At 45.2% G+C, this 23,989-nt stretch overlaps 5 protein-coding genes across 6 annotated transcripts; 3 read left to right on the top strand and 2 right to left on the bottom strand.

Annotated features, from left to right (window-relative positions):
- Nucleotides 1-65: 65 nt before the first annotated feature.
- Nucleotides 66-4,440, top strand: LOC129583827 (PR domain zinc finger protein 10-like). 2 transcript variants are annotated; one of them, XM_055475807.1, is made up of 9 exons: nucleotides 67-239; nucleotides 306-659; nucleotides 1,052-1,270; nucleotides 1,527-1,676; nucleotides 1,933-1,995; nucleotides 2,180-2,317; nucleotides 2,416-2,772; nucleotides 2,838-3,550; nucleotides 3,774-4,440. In XM_055475807.1, exons 2-9 carry the CDS (start codon nucleotides 386-388, stop codon nucleotides 4,323-4,325), a joined length of 2,466 nt encoding a protein of 821 aa, XP_055331782.1. In that variant the 5' UTR covers nucleotides 67-239; nucleotides 306-385; the 3' UTR covers nucleotides 4,326-4,440. The 2 variants fall into 2 exon arrangements, with proteins under 2 accessions (XP_055331783.1, XP_055331782.1); XM_055475808.1 differs by having other exon boundaries at nucleotides 66-659.
- A 3,099-nt stretch (nucleotides 4,441-7,539) lies between these two features.
- On the bottom strand, nucleotides 7,540-10,387 carry LOC129584028 (mothers against decapentaplegic homolog 4-like). Its single transcript, XM_055476116.1, has 2 exons — nucleotides 8,825-10,387; nucleotides 7,540-8,454 (listed from the first exon to the last, which is right to left on the bottom strand). Exons 1-2 carry the CDS (start codon nucleotides 10,193-10,195, stop codon nucleotides 7,870-7,872), a joined length of 1,956 nt encoding a protein of 651 aa, XP_055332091.1. The 5' UTR covers nucleotides 10,196-10,387; the 3' UTR covers nucleotides 7,540-7,869.
- Nucleotides 10,388-10,570: 183 nt separating this feature from the next.
- Nucleotides 10,571-17,067, top strand: LOC129583852 (PR domain zinc finger protein 15-like). The gene is made up of 11 exons (XM_055475846.1): nucleotides 10,571-11,127; nucleotides 11,432-11,601; nucleotides 11,780-11,986; nucleotides 12,575-13,375; nucleotides 13,453-13,591; nucleotides 13,664-13,792; nucleotides 13,894-14,196; nucleotides 14,260-14,846; nucleotides 14,909-15,107; nucleotides 15,297-15,757; nucleotides 15,981-17,067. Exons 1-11 carry the CDS (start codon nucleotides 10,803-10,805, stop codon nucleotides 16,512-16,514), a joined length of 3,855 nt encoding a protein of 1,284 aa, XP_055331821.1. The 5' UTR covers nucleotides 10,571-10,802; the 3' UTR covers nucleotides 16,515-17,067.
- A 363-nt stretch (nucleotides 17,068-17,430) lies between these two features.
- LOC129583944 (transmembrane protein 45B-like) lies at nucleotides 17,431-19,410 on the top strand. Its single transcript, XM_055476000.1, has 2 exons — nucleotides 17,431-17,973; nucleotides 18,467-19,410. Exons 1-2 carry the CDS (start codon nucleotides 17,760-17,762, stop codon nucleotides 19,084-19,086), a joined length of 834 nt encoding a protein of 277 aa, XP_055331975.1. The 5' UTR covers nucleotides 17,431-17,759; the 3' UTR covers nucleotides 19,087-19,410.
- Nucleotides 19,411-19,830: 420 nt separating this feature from the next.
- LOC129583943 (PR domain zinc finger protein 15-like) lies at nucleotides 19,831-23,979 on the bottom strand. Its single transcript, XM_055475998.1, has 5 exons — nucleotides 23,132-23,979; nucleotides 22,625-22,726; nucleotides 22,347-22,484; nucleotides 20,743-22,067; nucleotides 19,831-20,558 (listed from the first exon to the last, which is right to left on the bottom strand). The coding sequence occupies exons 1-5, from the start codon at nucleotides 23,781-23,783 to the stop codon at nucleotides 19,995-19,997; spliced, it is 2,781 nt and encodes a 926-aa protein (XP_055331973.1). The 5' UTR covers nucleotides 23,784-23,979; the 3' UTR covers nucleotides 19,831-19,994.
- Between the last annotated feature and the right edge of the window lie 10 nt (nucleotides 23,980-23,989).

The raw sequence follows: 23,989 nt of genomic DNA, 5'->3' as shown, positions 1-23,989 counted from the left end.
CCCCTGCGCGTTGGCTTATCCCTGAGTTTTTTAGATCCATCATCCATGCGCTCTATTTTTGACATTCGCAGTAAAGTAAGTACAGTACGCATGTGTAAATTTTTGATTTTCAATTTTATTCCCAGGTTTCAGTTTTCATTTCCCAATTCCCGCTTAACAACCATAGAGTTATTACTTATTGGATGTGTAACGCGTTACATACTGTACTGCTTCCTTTTTTCAAGACCCTAGCAATGTCTGTAAGTGCAGATTGCCGTCAACATGCGAACATTGTACTTACCAGTTCATCAGCGTCGTTTACGTAGCTCGTTGGAGATTGTTGAAGAATGAAAATTTGTGTCGTGACTGAAATTCAGTGGGCAATTTTCAACGAAGCAGCCATAACATGGAAGAAATTTTAAAAGAGCAAGAAGTAGTGAGCTACAATGTGAACAGCCGCCAGGAAATGTTGAATGTTCTCTTGGAAGCCGATGTGAGTGGCGAAACATTAAGCGCAAAAACCACCGCAGAAGAAATCCTGACGACTGCGCAGGCTGCAGATGAGCTCCAGAAGAAATCTCCGCCTGACACGGAAAACGGAGCCGACTTGTCGGAGAATCTTTCGGATGATAATGCTAGCAACATTCAGATTCACGCTCAAGCCAATGGCACTGACACAGGTAAAAATCTTTTCTTGTGATGTGACTGGTCTCTGGAATACTCAGAAGTACGAATATATTCAGAAATTGCTCATAAATATATATTCGTATTATCATATTATGTTTACGTTGCATTGCATTGTGGGTTAGTAACGGTGTATAAGTCTGTAATCACCAGCAGTGGTTTTAATAATTCTAACCTGGCTGTGCTGGTATTCGGTAAATCCAAGAAAATTAATGCGAATGCACGCAAACGATTTCAACGAAAAAACTGTAATAGTTCATTAGCGTGTCAGTAACTGGGATTTCTATAATTGCGTTGCTGTTCGGCATATGTTCTGTGCGTTAACATATTGAATGTGCAGTGAAACGCTGTGTTTGGGTTTTTCAAATTTCGATTCTAATTGCTGCAGGCAGTCAAGTGACGAAAAAACAGACTGCAGCCAAACGAAAACTGGCTAGCGGGCCTAACGGCCAAGGCTACTCTCTTGAAGTATGGAAGGAAATCATCAGTTTCTGGAAGGATACGAAATCCAAGCGACCACGAAGTTTCAGTAGTGTTCTCAAAAGTTATCAGCGAGTTGGCACTTACGCAACGCTGCAAAGGTGGCATCGGAAAATAGCCGCACTGGGTCAGTGGTAACCAGCAAATGATCAGCAGCGCTATCTGGTTGTTTTGCACGAGTCGGAGTGCTTTTTTGTACTCAGGTAAAAAGCGCTCCGACTCGTGAATGCCAGTAGCTTGACGGTTGTCTGTGAGAGTCAGAGACTGTGACTGTAATGATGTCTATTTGTCTGTAATGATTTTGGTCTTGCCGTTAGTGGCGCCGTCGCTCCCGTAGACCGGAAGTAAGGTATTTTATGTGTACTGGAGTTTTTCTGTGTTAGAGAAGGCAACCCATCATGCAACGGAATGTGGGAATCTAGGCCTTGAACATGACAGCAATGAAAGTGTTTCACACCTTGTTGTGGATGGCCGGACATGCGAGACTGCACACCGGGCGGAATCGGACAGCGACTTGCAACAGTTAGACATCGGTACTGATGCGGTTAACAAACGCTTTACTTGTACTCTGTGTGTTCCTTTAGTAAATAATTAGCTGTAATTGTCCATATTGCTTGCATTTTTTATTGCTACTCGGGTAGTACTTTGAACACTGGCAACGCGTGAATCAGCTGCGCCGTTCGATGTGACTTTGCATAAATGAGAAATTCAACCCAAAGGTTGTGTGAATACAGTATGTACTACTTGCACAGTCGTGACACGTTTTGTCATAATGACTGTTGGTTACAGACTTGTCGCTTCCGGGAATGTCTGCCGAGGACGATGGAAAGCGATTTCTATGCACTGGCATCTGTAAGGATTTCTTAAGTAGAGTTTTGGAATTTGTTTTCTTCGAGCTTGGCCAAATGGACTTTTAATCAGTCTAATGAAATAATTTCTACGAGAAGTAGTACTACGAGTAGTACTAGAAGGAGTAGCGGTTGCTGAAGACTGTGATGGATTTACGGTTGATGGTTTCAAAGTTGTCTCATTGTAGACTGTGCACAGTGTCAGCGGTTTTCAGAGGAGCCGTGTTGGTTTCACACGTCGTATATTGAGAATACGCCTGTTGTCCCGTTGGCCATAGCAAGTTTACCCGGCTGCCTCACCATTGATTTGTGCATGGATTCGCTCGGTACACTTACTAACTTCCATCTTTTAGCAGTTCTTTAAATATGATTGCACTAAACTTACAAATCCCTTATGCAGCGTGATACGATTGCTTTTCTGTAGAGAAAGGTGTTTTTACCAGAACTGAGCTGCACACCCAGACAGTGTTTGGACCGATGCTCGCTCCAGTCTGCATTGCCTCTGAAGAAGCCAATTTCGGCATCAAAGACGAAAACGGGAGTGGCGTTGTTAAACAGTGCCTTCTGGATTCAGATGATTACTGCAACTGGATGCGCTACGTACGCCTGGCGAAGAACCTGTCCGAACAGAATCTGATGGTGTGCCAACGGAAGAACAAGCTGGTGTTTGTTACGACAAAATATATCGCCCCTGGCGAAGAACTGAGAGTGGGCTATTCGAGACCGTACGCCAGAATGATAGACAGTTTCCATTCTGATTTCAGCGTGTTTGATATCCCCGGTACGATTTTGTGTTGTGATTGTGAACGTGTGCAGCAGTTTGCTCTTACTCGCTTTGTTTTTCAGACGCTTCATCTGCTGCCATGCCGGCATTCTCCGGTATCGGATTGGCACAAATGATCTCACAAGAACGTCCACTCGATCCCGAAGTAACGACTCATCCGCGTCGTACAAATCGTTCTCGTCTTCCCGTCAAGCCGAATGCGTTGACACCGGTGTTGAAACCGGCGTTATGCAGCTCTCTTCCTGAGAATCTTGTCTCGGATGAGGATTCTGTGCAAAGCGAAGAAGCTGAATCGGAAGACGACGATGCGGAAATAGAGGAGGCTGGTTCTGACAGCGATTATTATCCCACTCCTCCGCCATCTCCGAAGCATCATGTCAGGAAAGTGTGTTTGACCGATCCGTCGGAAGCGACGAAGTTTGCCTGTAGCGATTGTAAAATTAATTTCGGCGATGAGAAATTGTTGTCTCTGCATAACAGTTTGCATGCCGATGGTGCGATGGACGGCCCTGAACGGGAGTGTCCAGAGTGCAGGAAGACTTTCGGGATGTTTGGTGACTTGGTATTTCATGTGAAAAGCCACGGAAAACGCTACCATCCAAGGACCGAATGTGAGCACTGTGGCATTTTCATTGCCAGTATTGCCATGGATACTCATGTGAAGTATCGTCATCCGGAGGTTCATTCCGAGCAACCAGAAACCGGAAGTTGGGCGTGTCATATTTGTGAACGCGAGTTCAACACAAAAGCCAGCCTGACCCTCCATCAAACTACGGTAAATTTTTTTAATTTCGTAGGCTTTTTTTAATTTCAAATTCACATATGGGTCAACTATTAATTACAATCAACCTCGGCGTAAAATGAACCGAAATTTACCGCTGCATGCCGCATGGTTAATCGTATATTCATTCTGTTAGAGCGTCAAATATTCTGTTTTGTATCTTTATTGTTTTTTTAAAACTTGTGCTCTGAAAGTGAAACAATATCCGTTTTTGCAGCATGACCGTGCTCAGTGTGCGATTTGTAACTTGGTCCTAGCAAACGCAGCAGCCCTGGGCCGTCATGCGCCGGTCCATAAAGAAGTCGATGGCTATCGATGCCCTGTGTGTGAAAAGGTGTTTGCGACGTATGGTAAGATGAGTACGCATCACAGAGGGGTGCACAAGGAACCTGACGCCGCTTGTACGATCTGCAACAAAACCTTCCGGGATCGGTCTAAACTGCAAGTTCATATGCGGACGCACGAGAAGACTTACGAATTCGTCTGTGATACGTGTGGAAAAGCTTTCAACCAGAAGAAGGAGTTGGACGGGCACAGACGGCGAATGCATGATGCGGCGGGAAGGAAGGTGTGCCGATTGCGCTATCAGGAGGCTAGAAGCAGAGGACAGATTCAGGGCTATGTCAATCCCCGCAAGCGGATGGCGTACGAAGAATTTCCCTATAAATGTGAACTGTGCCGAAAAGGATTTCTCTTCGAAGGAAAACTGAACCGGCACCGTGAACGCTATCATTCTGATACTGGTTTGCAAACAATTATACCTGGATAAAATGTATGATGGACCGATAATGGTGATTTTGCGACGGTTGTAGTTTTGACGTCCTGGTGTACATGTCCTGCATTGTTGCTTTTAATTGTTGTTTTTAATAAGCCTTAACCGTGTGCACGACCACCCCACTATTTCCCTGTACAGCGCTTGCGCAGTTAAAATTTCAGAAGAGAGTTATACATAGGCATATACAGGAGCGCACGTCTTTTACGTTTGTATTACGTTTTCTTGAGCTATTTCAGCCGTTAGCTGCATACCAGATTGTGGAGAATTTAATTCTCTACAATTCAGTATATAACTTGTCCAGCAAAATATAAGCTGAGCAATGCAAAAAGAGTTTTACCGAAAACATCTAAATTCCAGCTGCTGAGCCATCTTGCGAACACCCTCGTTTGGCAGTTCAGTGCAGCAGTACAGTACAAGACTATTCCGTTTAATGCTTTCTGAAATTATTTCAGGAAGTTTTGCTTGACAGATTCTGAATCTAAATGTAGAGAAAAAAAATTCTCTACGTTTTACTTTCTACCTGACAGTCCAATCTCTCCTGAAAATCGTTAAAATAAAAGAAACACCGATTTCACCCATAGAGCCCCATGCTTTCTCTCCTCTGAAATATTCTGTGCACAGTGCATTACAAAGCCCGCATGCACGCGGGTATTGCTCATTGTTGTTTGTTTTGTTTTTAATTGTTGTTAATTGTTGTTAATGTTTTTAATTGTTGTTAATGTTTTTAATTGTTGTTAATGTTGACATGTTTTTAATTGTTGTTAATGTTGCGAGAGTAGCACAATTAATGTTTCGAGAATAATTGTTGTTAATGTTTCGAGCGTTACCGCTAATTCTTTGTAATAATGAAGTTGCCCATAAACGGGAAATTATAACAGATCTCACAAATTTTTGGACAAGGGTGATTATTACGAGTATTATAAAATGAAGTTTGTATGTTTCGAATTGCGCGCAGACAGTTGAAGTTTCATGTTTGCGAATCAGTTTGCGAAAATCCAATACGAATGCAGTCGGTCGACAAACAGTACACTGAAACAGTGAATATACTGAATACAGTGAAAAACCACCGGGACAGTGAGTAAATCACTGTAAATGAGTGTCTATTAATACGAGAGTTAATTAATTCATTTACGAGAGTTTTTTAATTTGTTAGTTAATGAATTAATTAATGTATTAATTAACTCTCGTAAATGACAAACGCACACGTCCGCGTGACTCGTTCATGTTTACAAATTATGCGCTTTTACACATTGAAAACGTTGTCGTCGTAACTTGTTGCACAGCCCACATCAGTGCAGATGTAACGAATTGTCGCGAGTCGATAATATTGTTAAGTACTTGTTAGTGTAAGAAATAAGAAACAGCGTTCAGATATTATATGGATGGCGGATTATGTTAACCAAAATAATGAACAGTGCTAACTTACATATATATGTAAGCATTTGTACGGCTGGATTATATGAATATCACTTCACAGTTCCAAATCCAAATCACCTTCTAATCATATCGCCTTCAGTCCCTCCGGCCCGTTCTGTCGAATTAATATTAAAATAGAGATCGATGCTGCGTGCACGGGAAAACACGGGCGTTGGCTGTGTGCACGGGAAAATTCGCCACGGGTGATGTTTGCGAGCACGGATTTCTACTTTTAGATTAAAATATTATTATTCCTTGAACACGTTTAAATTTTACTCCCCGTTTTAGAAATACGGAGCCTTTTTTCTCCACTTGACTCAACAGAGATTTTTCAGTCACTTTCGTAGCACATGTCTATTATGGATGGCCCTCAATTTGTTCATGAGCCATCAAAACTCAGATTTCACAAAACGTTTCCGGGTCAGACTTTTGTCAATCCTGCCAGCGGCAGGAGAGAATGATTTAATGTTTATAGCATATAGAGCATTAACAGTGATTTAAAATCCGTCTCAAAATACTTTTTTTTAAGTTGCTTAAGCTTTTCATAATATTTGTGTGTCGAAAACCTACTCGAAATTTTAAAACAATTCGAGGCGCTTTATATTTTAAAAATCCGCGAAACAGAAAATCTGAATAAATTTAATAAATAAGCCATGCACGCAGCCCACACCCGTGCGGACCCATAAAGGTCACCCGTGCACCCAGCCAACGCCCGTATCTGTACCCGTGCACGCAGCCATAGTTGAAATATATTGCTAATGTCAGCTTCTACTCAAACTGAAAATGCGCCTCCGAAATGCAACAGAAGTCGCCTCAGTGTTGGGAGTGTTCCGAGACTGCGGAGAATCGGATCCGTGGTCAGTGGTTAAAGGTTTGTTACCATCTACTCCTACGCCATACGGCGTATATGCATGGGCTGCGTTGTTTTTGCTGGCGACTGGCGTTCATGCTTATTTTAAATTTTTTATAACTTGTATGTCCCTTATTTACTTCACTATACAATAACGCAGTAATAATTATCACATAGCAGTACACAAAGACAAAATCTGCAAACAAATTCAGTTTCGAAATCGCACGGGGTACTCTTATTTTGTTTTCACAAGCTTTTGAGTGATTACAATTTAGTGAATTTACAGTGCTGTGTCTAGGTAGTGTTCGAGCACAGGCATACATAATATTATTGTATTCGAGCACATGCTTACATAATTTTACTGCCGAATCGCATGTGTCAAGCTAGCTGCTACATTAGGAGAAATCGAGAACGAATTCTATTAATAAACTTTGTCCATCGAGATTGGGTAGTTGAAATATAAGTTTACTAGCTAAAACGAAAGGCGCCAAAGCGGTGACAGTGCTGTCCAGTGTCCACCTTACGCTTATTAGCTATCCATATACGGCATCTAGCAATTATATTCACTGTACAAAGTATTAACTGACTCATAACATTAGCATTGTATTATATTAATTAGCATTTTCATCCATCTCTGAATTTAATCTATTAGACTGGCGATACAACGTACAGTCACAAGTTTCATAAAAAAGTGAAACCTTAGTAATTTTGTTCTGAACTTCTGATTACCCAGCTTCAGCCGACTACGGAAATAGGCGGCCTAATCACAAAGAACTGTGTTGTATCGCCAATCTGAAGAAAGGTTAGATAAATCATAAAACCCATCTCTGTAAGTTGCGACACGGTGCATAAGAAGATGCAAAGTATTTAATGTTCGTAAGCCAGTACTCATTCGTGCTGTTATTGAAGTATTGCATATTTGGCATTTTGACTCTTGTACAAATGTAAGCACTAGGGTAGCGTTTCTGTAATCACTCTCATCATAGGTTCAGCAACAACCGCACTCGTAAACCACCAAGACAAGACGCAATTCAACTAAAAAACATAGAAAAAAGTAAAACCAATCTAGGAAAGTTACGCCGTGCAACAGTCAAAACGTATAACACTGCTGGTTGCACCATGAAAACAGTCCAAGCAACCAAGGCAACGGGAAGCCGCAAATATACATAAAAGATTGTAAATTGTAATGAGCACTTCTTGATCACTCCATTCAAACAAAACATCTCGAGGATGGTACGGCCGGTTTTCATTCAGTTTAAAAGCCAAACTGCCTCAATCGACATCCACTTCCTCATCGCTCGTATCCGTTTCGTCCACATCCCGGATTACTGCCTCGATTAATCGGTGCGGCCATTTTAAGCGAATCTCAATCCAGCAAGGCATGCGCTCGACGGGTTGTCGGGGAGTGGCAAAGGTGTGGGCGAAACTCAACCGAATCACGCCGAGGCGATGCAGATCAGCCCGAATGCGACCGCGAGCATCGTCATCGTCAGGCTGCTCATCCAGGACCACAGTCTTCATATGGGATACGAACTGGCGAAGATCAAATATCTTCATTTCTCCACGATGGTGCAGCATATGCACAGCGTCACCCGGAGTACGTCCGGCTGCGCAGTTCAGGCTGTAGCTCTGCAGGTAGACTCCTTGCGGACTCAGACACCGCAACCAGACGTCGCCGCCAGGCTTGGTGGCGAGTTCGATTCCATCGTCGATCAGGCGACGAGCCTGTATCACTGCCTCACTACGGTGGGGATTTGTCAGCAGGCCCAGGCAGTACTGGTTGGCATGACCCGCTTTTTCGTGTCCATCGATGTAAATGGTGGTATCGGCTGCCGGCACATCGAATATATCTCCAATCTGCAAACGTCGTTTTAATTTCTCATAGTCACAATATTATGGTAATACAGTACACGCCGTACAGTACACCACATTGTAGTTTTGTAGTGACTAAAAAATAACAAACTACTGACCAGTTAATAAAAATGTTCTTTGATTTAACAATAACTATAACAGGCATAGCGCAATTTACCTCGTCATAAGCAAATAGCTATGAAATCACTAACTAACCAACATAAAAATTTACTGAAATAGGTTTATCTACTAATGTTAAAAATAATAAAGACCAAAAATTTCAAGTACACTGGAGATACAACAGCAATGGAAACGGTACGCTAAGAGCAATGGAAACTAACAAAGCAATCAATGCATTATTTACTTAAGAGCCAACCTGTTGATCCAACTCGTAATAGAGGAAACAGCACCAGTGCTCCGGTATCGGTACCGCGATAAGCAGCGCTCGAAATTGTTCATCTTCCAACTTGTTTTGTAACTGAGTGGGAGTGACGGGACTATAAAAGTACGATGGGAGAATGCTGTGCTGCATCCACAGTGACCACCAAGAAGGCGGCAAAAAGTAGCCGCTCCCGGTTGGCGGGAGCCCATTCCACGCAGCGGGCGCATCACAGCGGAAATTTGCTGGCGATGCCGCCAATGCACGCGGCTCTTCCGAACCACGATCGGCTGCCGAATCACGCGACTGCAGCAGAAACACCGGTTCCTTCCGTGGAACGACAGGATTCACACTACCAACTTTATCCAACAGTAAGCCATTTGACGGCGATTTGGCAGATATTGCAGGGGCGCACCGATCCGATGGATTTGTCGACATTGATGACGAAGCCGATTTAACGTAGGGCTTAAAACCTTTTCCTGTATCCGCGGAAACCAAATCTTGTTTCAGTCCACGAACAGCCACTGATATTTTCCCTGACAAAGGCGACAGAGCGGCATTAACACGCGGCCGGCAACTGTCCGACCTTCCCGGCGTGTTCGGCAACTCTATAATATCGTCCATCGACTCTTTGGTTACCGAACTGAAAACTTGGGGTGATTCCGGCGGCGTTATTTCCAAACACGGCGGAAACCCCTCCGACACACTGGAACGATCGGAATGCTTTCTGGCACGTTTAGCAGGAGCGGAATCCGTCGGTCCCGCCAATCCACGGGCGGGCGGCGGCGCGGCCACTGTCAAAGCCGGCGGCGTATCCATTGTACAAGAAGGCTCCGACACCGTCGAATCCTTTCGCAGTCGACCTGCATCCACCTCGCCGAGGCCTGATAGGGCAGCGCTCAGCGTCAGCAGGGGCCCGCGTTCATAGTGATGCGGATTGACGCAGACGAGGCTGTGCTCTCTGGAGGCCGCTGTATCGTATCCGTAGCGACAGGCAGGCACGTGGCGCAGTTCATTCTTGTGCACGCCGGGCCAGCGGAAGATCTGGCAGTAGAGCACGTGGGGGAAGCGCTTCTTCCCCGCCAGCTGCATGCGCCCGTCGTCCGTGCGCGGAATGGTCACGCAGTCAGAAGGTGTGGTGCCTTTGCTAGAGAGCGCCGTGTGCAGCTGGTCCAGCAGCGGGTTCGCTTCGCCCGGACGATACTTCAGCTTCTTCAGCAGCGACAGGAGCGCTGCGCTGGTGGAGGGGCTCGGCTCGCATCCAGCGGTTTCCCCATTACATGATAACGCTGATTTGGACAAGAGTTCAGCAATGGCCTCGAAGAACGCCAGAGAGGCTGAGTTCGATCTGGACGCAGAACGCGACATCTTCACGCCGGCTTGCTGCAAACCGCTCCAGCCTTTTTAACAGCTGACAGAAATAAACTGAAAGCACACTCGAAAAACCATAAATTAAGTGCCAGGTAAGTACACATGGGAAATGATAAAGGATTAAAATGGGAAACAGTGAAAAGGAATTCCAAACTAAAACTAACACGCTTCAGAACAGCTTGAATACACTGTATTAATCTTGGTCTGGCTTGGATTTGTTTTGTCAGCAGTGGCAAAAATCAACAAGTGCTTTTGACTTTCGTCTCTTCCGGCACCGACAGCATTCTTCGGCGTCCGCCTGCTGGCAGCAGTGCAGTCACTGCACATGCTACTCCGATTTTCCAATTTTCCACATTCGAAGCAGCTTTAATAAGTATTTGTTCTTGTGTTTGTTTCGTTTGTTTAGATTTATCATTAATTTGTGTTTATGGATCGCGTCATTGACAGGATCTTGTCAGTGACGTATGCATTTTATTTTGCAATGGTTGTTATTGACAGAGTCAAGCACAGTGGCTAACGCCTAACGGTTTACTGATAATTTTGGTGGGAAAAGTTAAAAACTTAAAACCGTAAAACGGCGAACAGTGCTGCGAGGAACGTTAAGATGACTGACTGGGAGAGCAACAAAACTTCCTCACGGAATATGTCGGCTACTGCTGGTGATCCTGATTCGGAATTGAAGAAAACACTCTTGAAGGGAGGCCGTCTAGCCCTGAAGGTGCAACCCCCGCGTGGCTTCGTTATGCCGCCGCCAGTAATTCGGCCCTCGTGGGCCGTGTCCAAATTGACAACTGCCTCCACATCCAAATGCTCTTCCCCTTCGTCAACTGAGTCAGCGCTCAAAGTGGCAGGAGAGCGCTCTTCGAAGCCCAAGAAAACACCTGCGTCGCCTGCTGTTGAAGACGTGGATTCAGCGCGGACTGAGCGGGGTAAAAGCGCAAAAGGAGATATTAAAGTTAATAAAACTGTTCAAACAGTTGAGCTCACTTGATTTTAGATTAATCTACATTCTACACGTTAAAAACTGTTTTAGAAGTTTCAGTGCAGTTTTTAACGTGTAGATTAATTTTAAGTTAATACTGCAAGAAATCTGCACTGGTTACTTTTTGAGGTTTTTTTTACCAGCAGTTCCTTTACCATTAGTTGTCCGCTAATTAGCTGAACAGAAACTCGCTCGATTAGGCGATTATTTTCTAGTTTTCTAGTAGATGTAATCTACATTTTTTCCATTAGGAGAGTTTTACTCTTGTGACGATGAAACGGACGCGTGCCCTAGCAGCAGCAGTCAGCATTCCACCGCATCATCGGAAGGAAACGCTCTCAGTAGTGTTGCTGTATCAGTTTCATCTGCATCCCCTGCAACGAGTGGGAAAAAGCGCATGAAGAAAGAAAAGCCCGTTGATGTAAGCCGTCCTCGTAGTTGTCGTGGTTGCACTTCAAACAAACCTTGATTATCGCTTCCTGAAGATTTGAATCCAGAGAAACGATAATGTCCAGAGTCTAAGGTTTTTGAGTTGTTCATCCACAGAATTTCAGTTAGCTGCTTCTTGTTTTCTTATGTACTGTATATGCTTATTGCAGAACTCTGTCCAGTTGGCCGAAATCGTGGAGCGTCTGGTTAGCCAGCGAAACCCCGCCGTAGCGCTGACAACGACGCAGACTGCGTTGAAGTCGGTGGTGAGAGCTTTGGATTCGCAGAATCTCTATTTGGAAACTTTCATCACGGCTGTAGAGAAAGGAGTGACGCAACCGACGGGGTGCATTCCCATAAGGAAGGGACATGTCGGGGTGTGTATAGAAATCACATTATTCGGGAATATTGTAACGGCCTTTGCCGTTTTTGCTATTTGGACTGGCTGTAGGCGCCTTCGTAGCCGTTATGCCGTCTTATGAGAGTGATACACTGATAATGCAGTGCAGTGGCACGCATTGCGAACGAGCTGTTAATGATGACACTTACCGTATATGAAAATTGTGAATCACTTTCATAAGAGGTTTGTATACGTTTTGTTTTGTTTTGAAACAGCTTAAGCTTTTTTAATCATACTTGTTAGCCGCCATCTTTCATCTGTTCAGTACAAATAAGTGTTTTGTTCGGTACAAATAAGTGCGCAGTATAAATCTGAGCCGTCAGTTTCAGCAACATTTTGTTAACCTATGAGTTACAAAATCTTGTCTGCAGCAATCGGGTGCGTCAGGTTGTTATCGAAACCGGCTAAGATGATGCAGTGCAGTGGCACGCATCACGAACAGGCTGTTGATGATGAAAGTTTGATACGTGACTGATACTCTGAAAGGGATGCAGTGTTGCTTCATTTTGAAACGGCTTTAACTTTTCCCGGTTCTTTTTTCTGTTACAAAATTGAGTGCTTTCAGGGCTCGCTGTCACATATTGCGCTTGTGCGAATTTTTCGGTGGCCACGTGTTTGGCAAGCCAATGTTCTCCCTTCTGGAATCTGTGCCATCAAACCCTCAGAAACTTGCTTGAACCCGTACCACTATGAAAACTCATCAAGTAAGCCCGAGCAAAAAAAGCGTCCGAAGAAATCTGAGGATTCCGTGGAAAATTCTACGCTTAATGTCACTCCCATGGATGTCGTCGAGCCTAGCATTGACGAATCTGGAGAATTTGCATCAATGGTTATTCAAACCGAAGCGGCAGCGGCAGATGTTCGCAAGAGTGATCAATTTCCAGCGTTGCTTCATCTTCTTCCTGGCGAGATGGACGAAGAAGCACCGCTGGAGGCGCAGAAGCAGTGCGGCGACCGTTGTTGGATGCCGGGATGTGATGTCAAAGTGACGGGTACCCACGATCAGGAGAATCCACGATATTTTTTCCCTTTTCCACCTCTCGAAGATCCTTTGTACGAGAAGTGGTTGGTGGCGGGTGGTCCGACTGCTGTCACCCCGCATGATAGCGCAAAAATCTGCCAAGCGCATTTTCGCAATTCCGATTTGAGAACGAAGCCTCGTAAGGAAGGAAAAAAGTCCTGCCACTTATCTGCCCGCGCGGTGCCCATTCCTCAGATTATGTCGTGGATGGTCAGCACGGATGCTCTGCCAGATGTTCCAGCGGAAGCAGTGAGGCTGTCGGTGCGCAATGTGACATTCGTCCAGGCCGCAAGTGCTGATTGTGGTGATTCTGGTCCGTCGAATAAGGACGTTACCTTCGTAAATGTAAGGTCACTTTTATAATTTATATGCATAGAAGCCGTTGAGTGCTGGTCGGTCCATTTGTAATATTTTTCTTATAGCATTACAATTTTCCTACGGAAGTAAACGATAACATTATGGGGGAATCCGATGAGTCTCCATTGCTGGAGAGTCTTTTTAAGCCTGGTTCTGATCCGATGAAAAGTATTCCGGCAAAACAATGGAAAACGGAAAGATTTTGTAAGTCGTTGTGCTAGATTAAACTGTAGAAAATTAGAAATTGACTTTTCTTCTGATCGCTAACTTTTTTAGATTGTCCATCCTGTCTGGCTTCTACTGACAATCCTTGTTGGGCGCATGTTGAACCCGTTCCTGATACGTATGTTGTTCCCCTGTCATATGCTAGCGTGCCAGGAAATGTGTCCATTGAAATGGGTGATGGTGCGTATTTTTTTGAATCTGCATTGTGTACGCGTACTTTTCGAGCAAATTGCTCTCGTTTGAACTGCGTTTGCTTCCAATTTACGCATTTGTCTGTGCAGAAATTCGAGTGACTGCCAGAGAGATGATTAAGCCGCAGACGATGTTTGGCCCGTTCGTTGCCCCCGCATCTTTCCGATCATCCCCGTTTTTTAGTGGAAACCAGACTGAGTTCCTTCAACTGGAATCGGATCACAACTGCAACTGGCTTAAGCATGTGCGATTTGCACCGTCCCTGGCTGAACAGAATACTGCCGCTTGCTTCTGGAGAGGAGATGTTTACTTTGTCACTACTAAAGCGCTTTTTCCAGGAACGGAAATGAGGGTCGGTTATTCCAAGGAATATGCTCAAGCCATGCGAAGAGGTGCAGTTTCTGGTTTTGCAGATTTGTTCTAAAATATGTTGGTGACATAACAACTTATTTCAGCCTCGATGATGGACTCGCGACAGGACATGCAGCCAAATCCCATCAGTGGACCTACTGATCGCATTCGGGATGGTCAGAGTCCCATTAGTGGTGGGGGATTCGAGTCTATCTTGGAGGAAGACGAACCTATAAAGACTTCCGCGGGGAGTGAAGAGCTGCCGGAAACGGAGCACGCCGTGCGTTCTGTGAGGAAGGGACCAAAACTTGGGTGGTTATATCCTCATGAATGTCCCGAATGTGATATGCGTTTCAAGTCGTCGGCACTCTTGGAGCTCCATTCCCATCTGCACCGGGAAGATGCAGCGGAAGTCGGTATGGAATGCGTTGGGTGTGATTATGTTGGTACGGACCTCGATGATCTGCTGGAGCATGTCGCTACGCATGGAAAGACCGGCTCGGAAATCACCAAGGCGAAAAATGTTCGGATATGCCCGGTGTGCGGCTACGGAACACGGCATACTCGCTCGCATGTTCAGGTTAACCATCCGGAGTGTTATCGGGACTTGTACAGTACATGGACACTGCAGTGTCAAGAGTGCCCGGAGAAGTTTCCCACCGAATTCACGCTGCATCAGCATGTTAGACTGGTATGCGAACAACTTTGCAGCAATTTTCGTGGTTTTTTTACCAGATGCTCTGTTACTTTCAGAGACATCTGCAGAAAACTAGCCGTGTGTGTTCCATATGCGATCAACGGTTTAAGACATTCTCGGAAATGCATGAACATGCGCAGTCACACAAAGTTGGAAATGGGTTTCTTTGTAAAGATTGTGGGAAGATGTGTACGACGTACGCGAAACTGAAAGTCCACATTTCAGTCAAGCACGGTGTTGCTGGACAGTTTAAAGGTCAGTGAAAACTGAAATGTACGGTCGTGTTAATCGCTAGATGCTGTCGCAACTGTTTAAAATTTGCTACTGCATCAGAGTAGAGGAACATTAGTTGAAATTTTCTACATTTTGATATCGCGCACGAAATTATGTCGCGCTGTAGAAGAATGTTTTGTCGCTGTTAATTGTAACATTAGTATGTTGCAGGCAAAACCGATCCGTTCTTTAAAATCGTCAAAGAGTTCATTGATAGTCAGAAAGAAAAGGGAATATTATATGACAGAGTACGTCGTACACTGCAGTGCGATCTGTGTGGCTCTCGTTTTCCCAGCACCGACCTACTCCAGCAACATAAGCTGGTGCATCAGTCGCCAGAAGAACGGCAGGATGTCGTGTTGGCTTGCGTTGGATGTGGGCACGTTGATACGGATTTCGGTTACTTCATGCAGCACATCATGTCCCATGCAGTACCGGAAGAATCCTCTCGCAAGACACTTCCGAAGGTCCGTCCGTGTCAGTTCTGTGGCGTGCGGGACGTCAGCTTGAAGCATTTGAAAGAGAGACATCCAGCCGAGTATGCACTGAAAACGGCCACCTTTGCCGAACGCTGTGATATCTGCTTGGAGAAATTTTCAACTGTTTCCGCCAAGGCTCGCCACCATCAAAAGGTGAGTTTTTTATAAAAGTGTTTAATTTAGTAGTAGTATGCGATTGCCGTTGAATAATAAAGCTTTTCGCCAGAAAAATATCGTGAATCTCGTACCTAACACTAGGGTAAGTACGGATAATAACGCTTTTGTGTTGACGCTACTAAAAAACTCACGGCCAAATCGTAAAAACGATGGCACATCATGGCAGTGCATCAGTTTCACCATTGTTTCTATGCTGTAGGTACACGAAGGAAAGCGGCCACACTGCTGTTTATTTTGTGGCGAATGTTGCAACTCGCGTCAGGAACTGGCGCAGCACTATCCGACCCACTGGCAACCCGACGGCTACCAGTGCCCGCAGTGTCATCACAAATACCCGCGGCTGGACAAACTGAAATTCCACATCGGCAACATGCATCCACCGCCACGCACCGTCCCCTGTCCTGTGTGTGATCGGGTTTTCCCCACCAAGCGACGCCTGAAGCAGCACATGGAGGCCCACTCCAACACCTACCGCCACACCTGCGAGCACTGCAATAAGCCCTTCAAGCTCAGGAAGACCATGCTCCGCCACGTGCAGTATGTGCATTTGGGAGTGAAGGCTCCTCCAAAGCCTTACAAGAAGCGAGCGAGCGAGCCCTGGAAACGCACTGACTATGCGGCGTGTCCCTACAAATGCGAGACCTGTCAAGCGGGATATCTCACGCGGGGCATGTGGCTGCATCACATTTACAAACTACACCCCGGTGTCGACCTCTCCACTCTTCCTCCTTGATTTTCTTGCACCCACTGGAGTCACAGCGTTGCCGTCTGGTTCGAACTCCTGTTTGTTGAATTTGTTTAGTATCTCGTTGAAACGCTAAAGATGCGAACATGACCATCAGACCATGCGTACTCTATTACTCTGTATATGTGGATGACTGGAAGTACCAATTAAAATACTGCCTCTTCAGCTTGTACAGCTTAATTAAAGATTATTGCACTGGATAAACAGGTGGAAAGTGGGAATAGCAAATCGGTTATTTGCTGTGGACCGTGGATAAAATGCGCATAGGATTTGTTCCGGACTTGTTTTGCATGTAGCTTCCATTGTTAATGGCGCTTAAATACGTACTATCATCTATAAGAAATATTCAAAATTACTGGCGTAGAACTATTTGATGTTCACCGAATTTCGATTTATTACCTAAGAGCAACCTTTTATTACCTTATTATAAAGCTCGTATGGGAAATCCGAAATTTCCTACAGGCTGTAATACGCAGCCGTAAGCGTGGCTACGGCGTGTGCGCTGTACATTTACCACGGAACCGGCTTGCACTCTGCATATCAACACAATAATAATTGAATTTTGCATGGGTTTTCGTAAGATAAACGTGATAAAATGGTTTGAATGCCCGGCAAATTTCGTTCGCTTGCAACACGCCGAAAGTAGTAGAAGTATGCATTTTATACTGATGTCGCCGCGTCACTATAAACTGCTTGCGATTTTCACGAAACCAGAGACAGTTAAAAAGATCGTATACGTACACAGCGATGTATGATGTCAACGACGGAATTAACTGTCTTATCAGGATGACGTCAAAAAATTGCAGCTGGGCTTTCTTGTTAATTATTGCTTCCGGCTTCGGAATTGTACGACAGGACCGTAGGAGATACAGTACAAACAGTAATTTACCGCACGCCGTGGATTGCAGATCACAACTGCCACTGCCAGTATATTATATACAGATCCTGCCCTGCATTTTTAATTTATGTACATAAGCAAGTTATATTTGGTTTTATGTAACAGCACACACTTACAGATACTTCGCTAACGATAAGCACATGCGTGAACACAACTTTTGACCGCATAGAAATCTGCGTACAGCGGAAAGGGAAATCACAAAGTGTGTAGTATAACGCGATTTAACTTCGCACTAACTCTAACGCGTATGTGGATCGCGAACTGAAATTTGAAATGTAAGCAGATCGGAATCGGCACTGTCATAGCTGTACGATTAAACCCATTTATGGAGAACAATGGGATCTTTCGTGGGGCACGTAATTCCAGGTGGATTTTTTGTAATCTGGGCCATTTGGTCGGCGTGCTACATTTTCCATCGATACTTCACCGGACTTGCCAGGAATAAAAATGCTGTTTTCACCTCCAGTACACGCTTCACCGGGATCATCTTAAAATGCCTTCCGCTGGATGCTGCACTGAAACTGCTTTTGCCAGTTATCGGAATTTTTGGTAATCAACCCAAATCGTGTACCAGCTTAATTGTATAAACTTTCTGTTTTAATGTGCAACGAATCAACGTTAGCTGCATTATACATGCATGATGCAGCTATTACAGACTTGCAGTACTCATACAGTTTTATAATGGGTGATGCATTGTAGAAAATTATGGCATTTAATCAGCGACACACAATTTATATATCTATATTCGTAACAAGTCTTAATATCTATATTATTTATTTATTTATTTATTTTCTGTGTATTAATGTCTTCTGAGCTGCAGTTAGTAATTACCATTTTGTAGTATTTTAATAAAAGTATACTTTGATCGAGTACAGCCGTATCGCAAACGTAGAAAACTGCAGGCATGAATTAACGAATGAAATTAAATTTAGATATAAGCAACAAAATCTTACGCACACACACAGAAAATTTCTCATATAGATACGTAAATGACTATCGACTGTGGGTGTGGCTGTACAAGTATTGCTGTATATATCTGTAGGCGAAGCATTCGGCAGCCACGGCATCGGTCCGAACAACATTCAGCACATGACGATGTACACCGCTTTCGCCGTGCACGCCGTCAGCGAGCTGCTGCAGTCGTACCGGCGCAGCGCACTTCCGGTCACTCTGCCCACCGCCTACCTGACATTGATCCTGGCCTACACCGCCGAAGCGCTGCTCTTCATGTTCCACGTGCACGGCCGCAGCATGCTGGACATGCAAGTGCACACGCTGCTCGTGTACGCCATTTGGTTGTGCGTCGTCGCGACTATCGCAGAGGTAGCTTGGCCAAACAGTCTTCTATTGCCGGTGACACGCGCCTACGGCACGCTGCTGCAAGGCGTCTGGTTCATGGTCGTGGCGTTCATCCTGTACAATCCCCAGCCCGGCGCGGTGCCTTGGAAGGGCGATGACCACGGGAAGATGATGCTGGTGACGAATATCTTTATATGGGTGGCGCTGGGCTGTTTTGTCCTTTTGTCTGTGATATGTTATCTGGTCAAGGGTGTGGCTGGCCGGGTGGGCAGCGGTAGATTAAGGAGCGCTGGGATCGGGAACGGAAGTGGGGCCGGGGATGCGGCTTCCATGGAACTCTTGACCAATGATGAATGGCAGTGAATGCAGCTCATAATAGTTGTTACGAGTTAATATGATTTACGGATACGTTCACGATACTGTCAACTGTAAAATATTGACTAATGACTGCAGTGCAGTGAGCACAAGTTTTGTTGACTGCTAGTTGCTAACTTGCTACGATTTTTTAACTGATGACTGTTGAACTCATCGTCTTATTTCTTTGTGGCTTGTTACGACAATTTTCAACAACTGCACTTCGAAATTTTGTACGCCGGCACCGATTTACTTTGTACAACCTTGTATGCACTTTTATCAGTTTTATGCAGATTTGCAGACTGCTGGCAGTTTGAGCAACAGTCAAGTAAATCCAGCATTCAAGATCCAGTATTCAATTCCCTTGCGATACGAGAGAAAGGACGTTTTTCAAAAAACATGGCAAAAAGCAAAAGGAACACGCACAACAGATATTTCTAATGATGACAAGAAAAACGGTCTCTGCTTGGCGCTGTAATTCTGCTTTACTGTAAGTAGACTGTTATTGGCGCGAAACGCTGATCACCATTGTGTAGTAGTGTGCACTGTACAGATGTGTCGCTTCTTTCCCCGCAGGGGGATTGTCACGATTGTGTTCGTGGAAATTCTTGAAAATGAAGAAAGCCCTCTTCGATCGTTTTCAGTTATAACTTATATGCAATTAATATATGTGAGGACGCAGCACGATCGGACACTGAATATCATAAATTCGAGTGTGCGGACAACAGTCAACAGTAGACTTCACAAGCGGTGACACTAACATTCAATTTTTCTTTTCCGTATTCTGTTTTATAACAGCTCAAGAAATTCTGCAACATCCCAGGAAATATGCCAAAGCAAGACAGGAATGTGAAACTTTAAAAAAAAACCCAGTCAAGCTTGAAAAGATCACGGAAAGAAGGAGACCAAAATTTACATCAGCTATCACCCTTACCACCAGAAAGAACAGGCAACGGCATCTCTGGATGAAACTTGCTTAAATGCCGCAGATACCTTCCCTGCCCCAGGAATCCCACTTGGCACTTGTCGCATTTCAACGGGAACTCCTCCAGCAGCATTCGCTTGCGCGGCGCCACATAATCCACTTTCTTCAAATACCGAATCTGCGTCTGCTGGATCTTCTGCCGACCGCCGACCGTATGCGCAAAGGAGACGTGATTCCGCAAGGTGCTGTAGCAGCGAAACTTCTTCCCACAAGCATCGCATTCGTGTGAAAAATCCCGCTCGATATGTTGTCGCATGTGGCGATGCAGAGTACCGCGGTTTTTACACATTTCCCCACACACTTCACAGGTACAGAAGGTGCGAATGTCGTGATGGTTGTGGTAATGCGCGGTCAGTTTACGGAAGGTCGGGAATGTGGATTCGCAACAGGGACAATGAAAGCCGTCAGCCTGCTTGTGGGTCAACGCGTGCACTCCCAGGCATCTCCAATTCGTACAAATTTCCGCACATATCAGGCACTTGGGGACTTTGTGCTTCTGCAAATACATTTAAAATTATATTCCTAAAAATACACTGTCCATAGTACAGAATCATCAACCAACTGACTGCACATTTACACTGTCTCACAATTCTGGTTTGCAAGAGCTTAAAAACGTTTTCCCGTCATATAATTATGACATTGGAATCATTTGCTAAAGCGATAACATAACTGGCGCTCACCTGTTCATGTGCCCGAAGTTTAATTTCCGAAGTGAACGCTTGTTGGCAAACATCACATGTATATTTCTCGGCATCCTCCGCGCCGTCACTTGGATGATTACCTTTCATGTGGCGATCCAGTAAATGCGTAGTAATAAACTTTTTACACACCGGACACCGTTCCTTCTTGTAATACGGCTTTCCATGGCTTTCCACATGCCGAAAGAGATCGGGAAGACTGTCAAACCGCTCTGAGCAGTCGGGACACACTTTCTCGTCAGCATCGTTATCTTCATCGGCTTCCTTCGAAGGCTCATGAAAGCGCCGATGCAGATTTATCAGTGCTTCCGTTTTGAAATGAGTGAGACAAATTTCGCAAGGATATTTCACCACCGTGGCGGGATCACGAAAGAATTTGCTGACCAAAGTTCTGGTTTTCGTCGACACTGGCTTTGTGCGCACCGGTTTCTTGTGTATTCGTTTTGCTGGTTTTCCTTTCTCTATCGGCGCGTCGGATTCCGGTGTCTGTTCTACTACAGTTGTTACTGCTTCTCTTCGACTTCGCGATCGTTTTCCCTGTGCAGCTTCCGATCTGCTTTCTTTTCGCTTCCGTTTCCTGGAGCTCTTATTTTCCGTTACGGTGGGAAAACTATTGTCAGATGTTACTAAATTAGGGAGAGATTGACTTAGCGACCGGCTTGGTATCACATCCAAGGCGGTTGTTGTAGGGACCAGGCCTCTATCATCGATCACACTCGGATGTACGGCGATATCGGCACCTGGACTAAGAGAACGATCGCGAATATCAGCACCGTCAGGAGAATCGAAGACAGAAAGATTATCCGCAGAAGCACAAACAGGGGAATTGCACTCGTCAACTATCACGGGAATGCTCAAATTCTGCTTCAACAGCGCTGTGTTTGCGTGTTCAATCACTTCCTGGCTCCTCGTAGAATGGATATTTTGGGTGCTAACAGCGTTTTCTCCCCCGTGTTGCATCGATGCCCCAAAAAGTGGATGTCTAGGTAAAACACCAACTGTTTCCGCATATTTTCGCGAGTAGCACAGCTTCAGCTCAGTGCCTTGGAGGATATCTTTCGTTGTGACGAAGTAGATCTGGTTGTCGCGCATATAAACAGCCACATTCTGCTGCTCGGGGCTGTCCGCAAAGTGGACGTATTTCATCCAGTTGCAGCCGTCGTCCGACTCCACATGGTATGACTGCCGGTAATCCTTGGCAGGGATGGCGAATTTACCGCCGCTGCGACTGCATAAAACGCCCCGCATTGGCCCGAACACCGTGTGCGATTGAAGGGAGAGCCGTGCAGAAACTCCAGTCGGCGTATCTACAATGAAAATACTAAATTTATAAGCACTTAACTTAGAATCAGAATTATCAAATGTATCAAGCGACACTCCAAATCAGACACGTTTCGTTTTCGGTTATTTTTCAGTTTCCATGCAATACGGGAAATATTTTACTGGTCTAAAAAGTGATTTGCTGCAATTATGAGAAATGTAAAAAGTGCGATTCGTGTTACACACAACAATCAGCAAATTCGTGGAGCCTTGGAAATGAGCTACTGATGCCGTGATTTATATCATACTCGCACTTGACAATTTACCTGGATGTTCGCCTGCTCTTATGAATCGCAGAACTTTAGGCAGACTGGCTTTGGCCAAGGGAGGCGTCCGTCGATCCTGATAATGCTTCGTGTGCTGCCAACACGGTTCAGGTCCAAGCGTTTCGCATTTCGGACAACCTGAAACAAACCCATACAAGTCCAGTTTTTCACCGTCAAACCTGTCCACTGTTTTAAGACAAACGCAATTTCCTGGGTTTAGCATAAAAAGCAATATGCGGGCGACCGGAAAGAAAGGAATGCGCACTACTCGTGCTTACACATGTTTGTGAAAAGGTTCTCCTTTCCTTCGTCACAATCAGCAGGCACAGTTGCGGTGGGAATGACACTATGCGTATTGGTATGACCACGAGGAATGTCAACTGCAAGTGAAGAAGAAAAAACCACAACAAAATTCATAGTTGTCCATAAATCACAGCGTAAATACAATATGTGCAACCAATCACGTAAGTACCATAACAAATAATTCTACAAGTGATAATGTACCTCATTGAATAAGGCCCGCAGACCTCTGATGATTTAGAAGTGCATGGTTCGAAATATGTAATAGCAGAAATGTATGCAATTAAAGAGCACAACGCAATGGTACTTATTTCAGTTTTACAATTCTGATACAGATCAGATTATCTCGATGCTCAAGAAGACAAATTATCGAAAGACGGCAGAACATAAACAAGCCATGAGCGTGAAGTAAAAGCTTAGCACTCGGTACTGTATGAGAAAAGAGAATTACTGAACGCTGACACACTGTATTGTACAGTCTGTACCTGCGCTAGGCAGCCCGTTATGGAAGGCTCGCATTTCTTCATCGAGAAACTCCATATCCTCATCGTCCGACTGAGATTTCGCCCCCACCCCCTTCTCCGCCGCCGCCGTGGCCACCGGCAGCGAAGGTACGGCAAAGCGCGACAGTCGTTTCCTCTGTTTGCCATTCCGCAGCAGGGGCAAACGGATATACTGCGGCGCAAAGTGCTCCTGACACACAAACGACGTCGGGGACAGATAGAAAAGCTCGTCCACCTGGCGACACACGTCCACCCACTTCTTGCGCCGCAGAGCATCCTTGGGGAATTTGAAGACAGCGCGTTTTGCGCAGGTGCTGTCGGATGTGCGGTAGGAGCAGAGCACGCACTGATCGACGACGGGTGGGGATGCGTCTGGAAGAAGGGATGATAAGGCTGGTTCGGGAGGAGATGAAGGCTGCTGCTGCAAGAGGAGAATAGTCGTGGCTTCTGTGGGAACAGGCTGTATATCAGGGACAGTCCCGTCGGGACCAGGTCTGGGTTTGATCGGGACAAAGGAGGTGGTTGATGGCGGCGGAGTTGGCAGTGTTAAGCCCGATGCATTCGGGCAGAGGAGGAGATACTGCATTTCGCCACTCGCAAATGCCTGGTTCACCAACGTAACTGGCCGAAACATCTTAGCACTATTATGATCTTGTATGGCTGTACAAAGTAAAAGATGAAAAGCAAGCAATAACGAGCAATATGAGAAAATCGCATCCGAAGGTTCAAACGTGATTTTACACCAGCCTGCGAGACTGCGCGCTCAAAAGTCAAATGCCAAAAGGCCCAAAACATTCAAGCTGTCACAGACTCACAGCCGCTGGCGCCTTGCGTTGACTG

Source organism: Paramacrobiotus metropolitanus, unplaced genomic scaffold, assembly GCF_019649055.1.
Source record: "Paramacrobiotus metropolitanus isolate TYO unplaced genomic scaffold, Prichtersi_v1.0 Parri_scaffold0000012, whole genome shotgun sequence".
In the NCBI taxonomy this organism is placed as follows: domain Eukaryota; kingdom Metazoa; phylum Tardigrada; class Eutardigrada; order Parachela; family Macrobiotidae; genus Paramacrobiotus; species Paramacrobiotus metropolitanus.
The sequence above is the reverse complement of the archived record's forward strand: the minus strand, read 5'-3'. Positions and strand labels throughout refer to the sequence as shown.

What these genes read in the sequence shown, in the direction of transcription:
- LOC129583827 (XM_055475808.1), top strand. Translation starts at nt 386, where the DNA reads ATGGAAGAAATTTTAAAAGAGCAAGAAGTAGTGAGCTACAATGTGAAC. An exon ending in TCGGAAAATAGCCGCACTGG is followed by an intron (nt 1,271 to 1,526) that starts GTCAGTGGTAAC and finishes TTTCTGTGTTAG; the next exon opens with AGAAGGCAACCCATCATGCA. An exon ending in CAGCGTGTTTGATATCCCCG is followed by an intron (nt 2,773 to 2,837) that starts GTACGATTTTGT and finishes TTTGTTTTTCAG; the next exon opens with ACGCTTCATCTGCTGCCATG.
- LOC129584028 (XM_055476116.1), bottom strand. Translation starts at nt 10,195, where the DNA reads ATGTCGCGTTCTGCGTCCAGATCGAACTCAGCCTCTCTGGCGTTCTTC. An exon ending in ATTACGAGTTGGATCAACAG is followed by an intron (nt 8,455 to 8,824) that starts GTTGGCTCTTAA and finishes CGACGTTTGCAG; the next exon opens with ATTGGAGATATATTCGATGT.
- LOC129583852 (XM_055475846.1), top strand. Translation starts at nt 10,803, where the DNA reads ATGACTGACTGGGAGAGCAACAAAACTTCCTCACGGAATATGTCGGCT. An exon ending in AGAAAGAAAAGCCCGTTGAT is followed by an intron (nt 11,602 to 11,779) that starts GTAAGCCGTCCT and finishes TGCTTATTGCAG; the next exon opens with AACTCTGTCCAGTTGGCCGA. An exon ending in GTCCATTGAAATGGGTGATG is followed by an intron (nt 13,793 to 13,893) that starts GTGCGTATTTTT and finishes TTGTCTGTGCAG; the next exon opens with AAATTCGAGTGACTGCCAGA.
- LOC129583944 (XM_055476000.1), top strand. Translation starts at nt 17,760, where the DNA reads ATGGGATCTTTCGTGGGGCACGTAATTCCAGGTGGATTTTTTGTAATC. An exon ending in GCCAGTTATCGGAATTTTTG is followed by an intron (nt 17,974 to 18,466) that starts GTAATCAACCCA and finishes ATATATCTGTAG; the next exon opens with GCGAAGCATTCGGCAGCCAC.
- LOC129583943 (XM_055475998.1), bottom strand. Translation starts at nt 23,783, where the DNA reads ATGTTTCGGCCAGTTACGTTGGTGAACCAGGCATTTGCGAGTGGCGAA. An exon ending in TAACGGGCTGCCTAGCGCAG is followed by an intron (nt 22,727 to 23,131) that starts GTACAGACTGTA and finishes CTTCACTTGCAG; the next exon opens with TTGACATTCCTCGTGGTCAT. An exon ending in AAGAGCAGGCGAACATCCAG is followed by an intron (nt 22,068 to 22,346) that starts GTAAATTGTCAA and finishes TTTTCATTGTAG; the next exon opens with ATACGCCGACTGGAGTTTCT.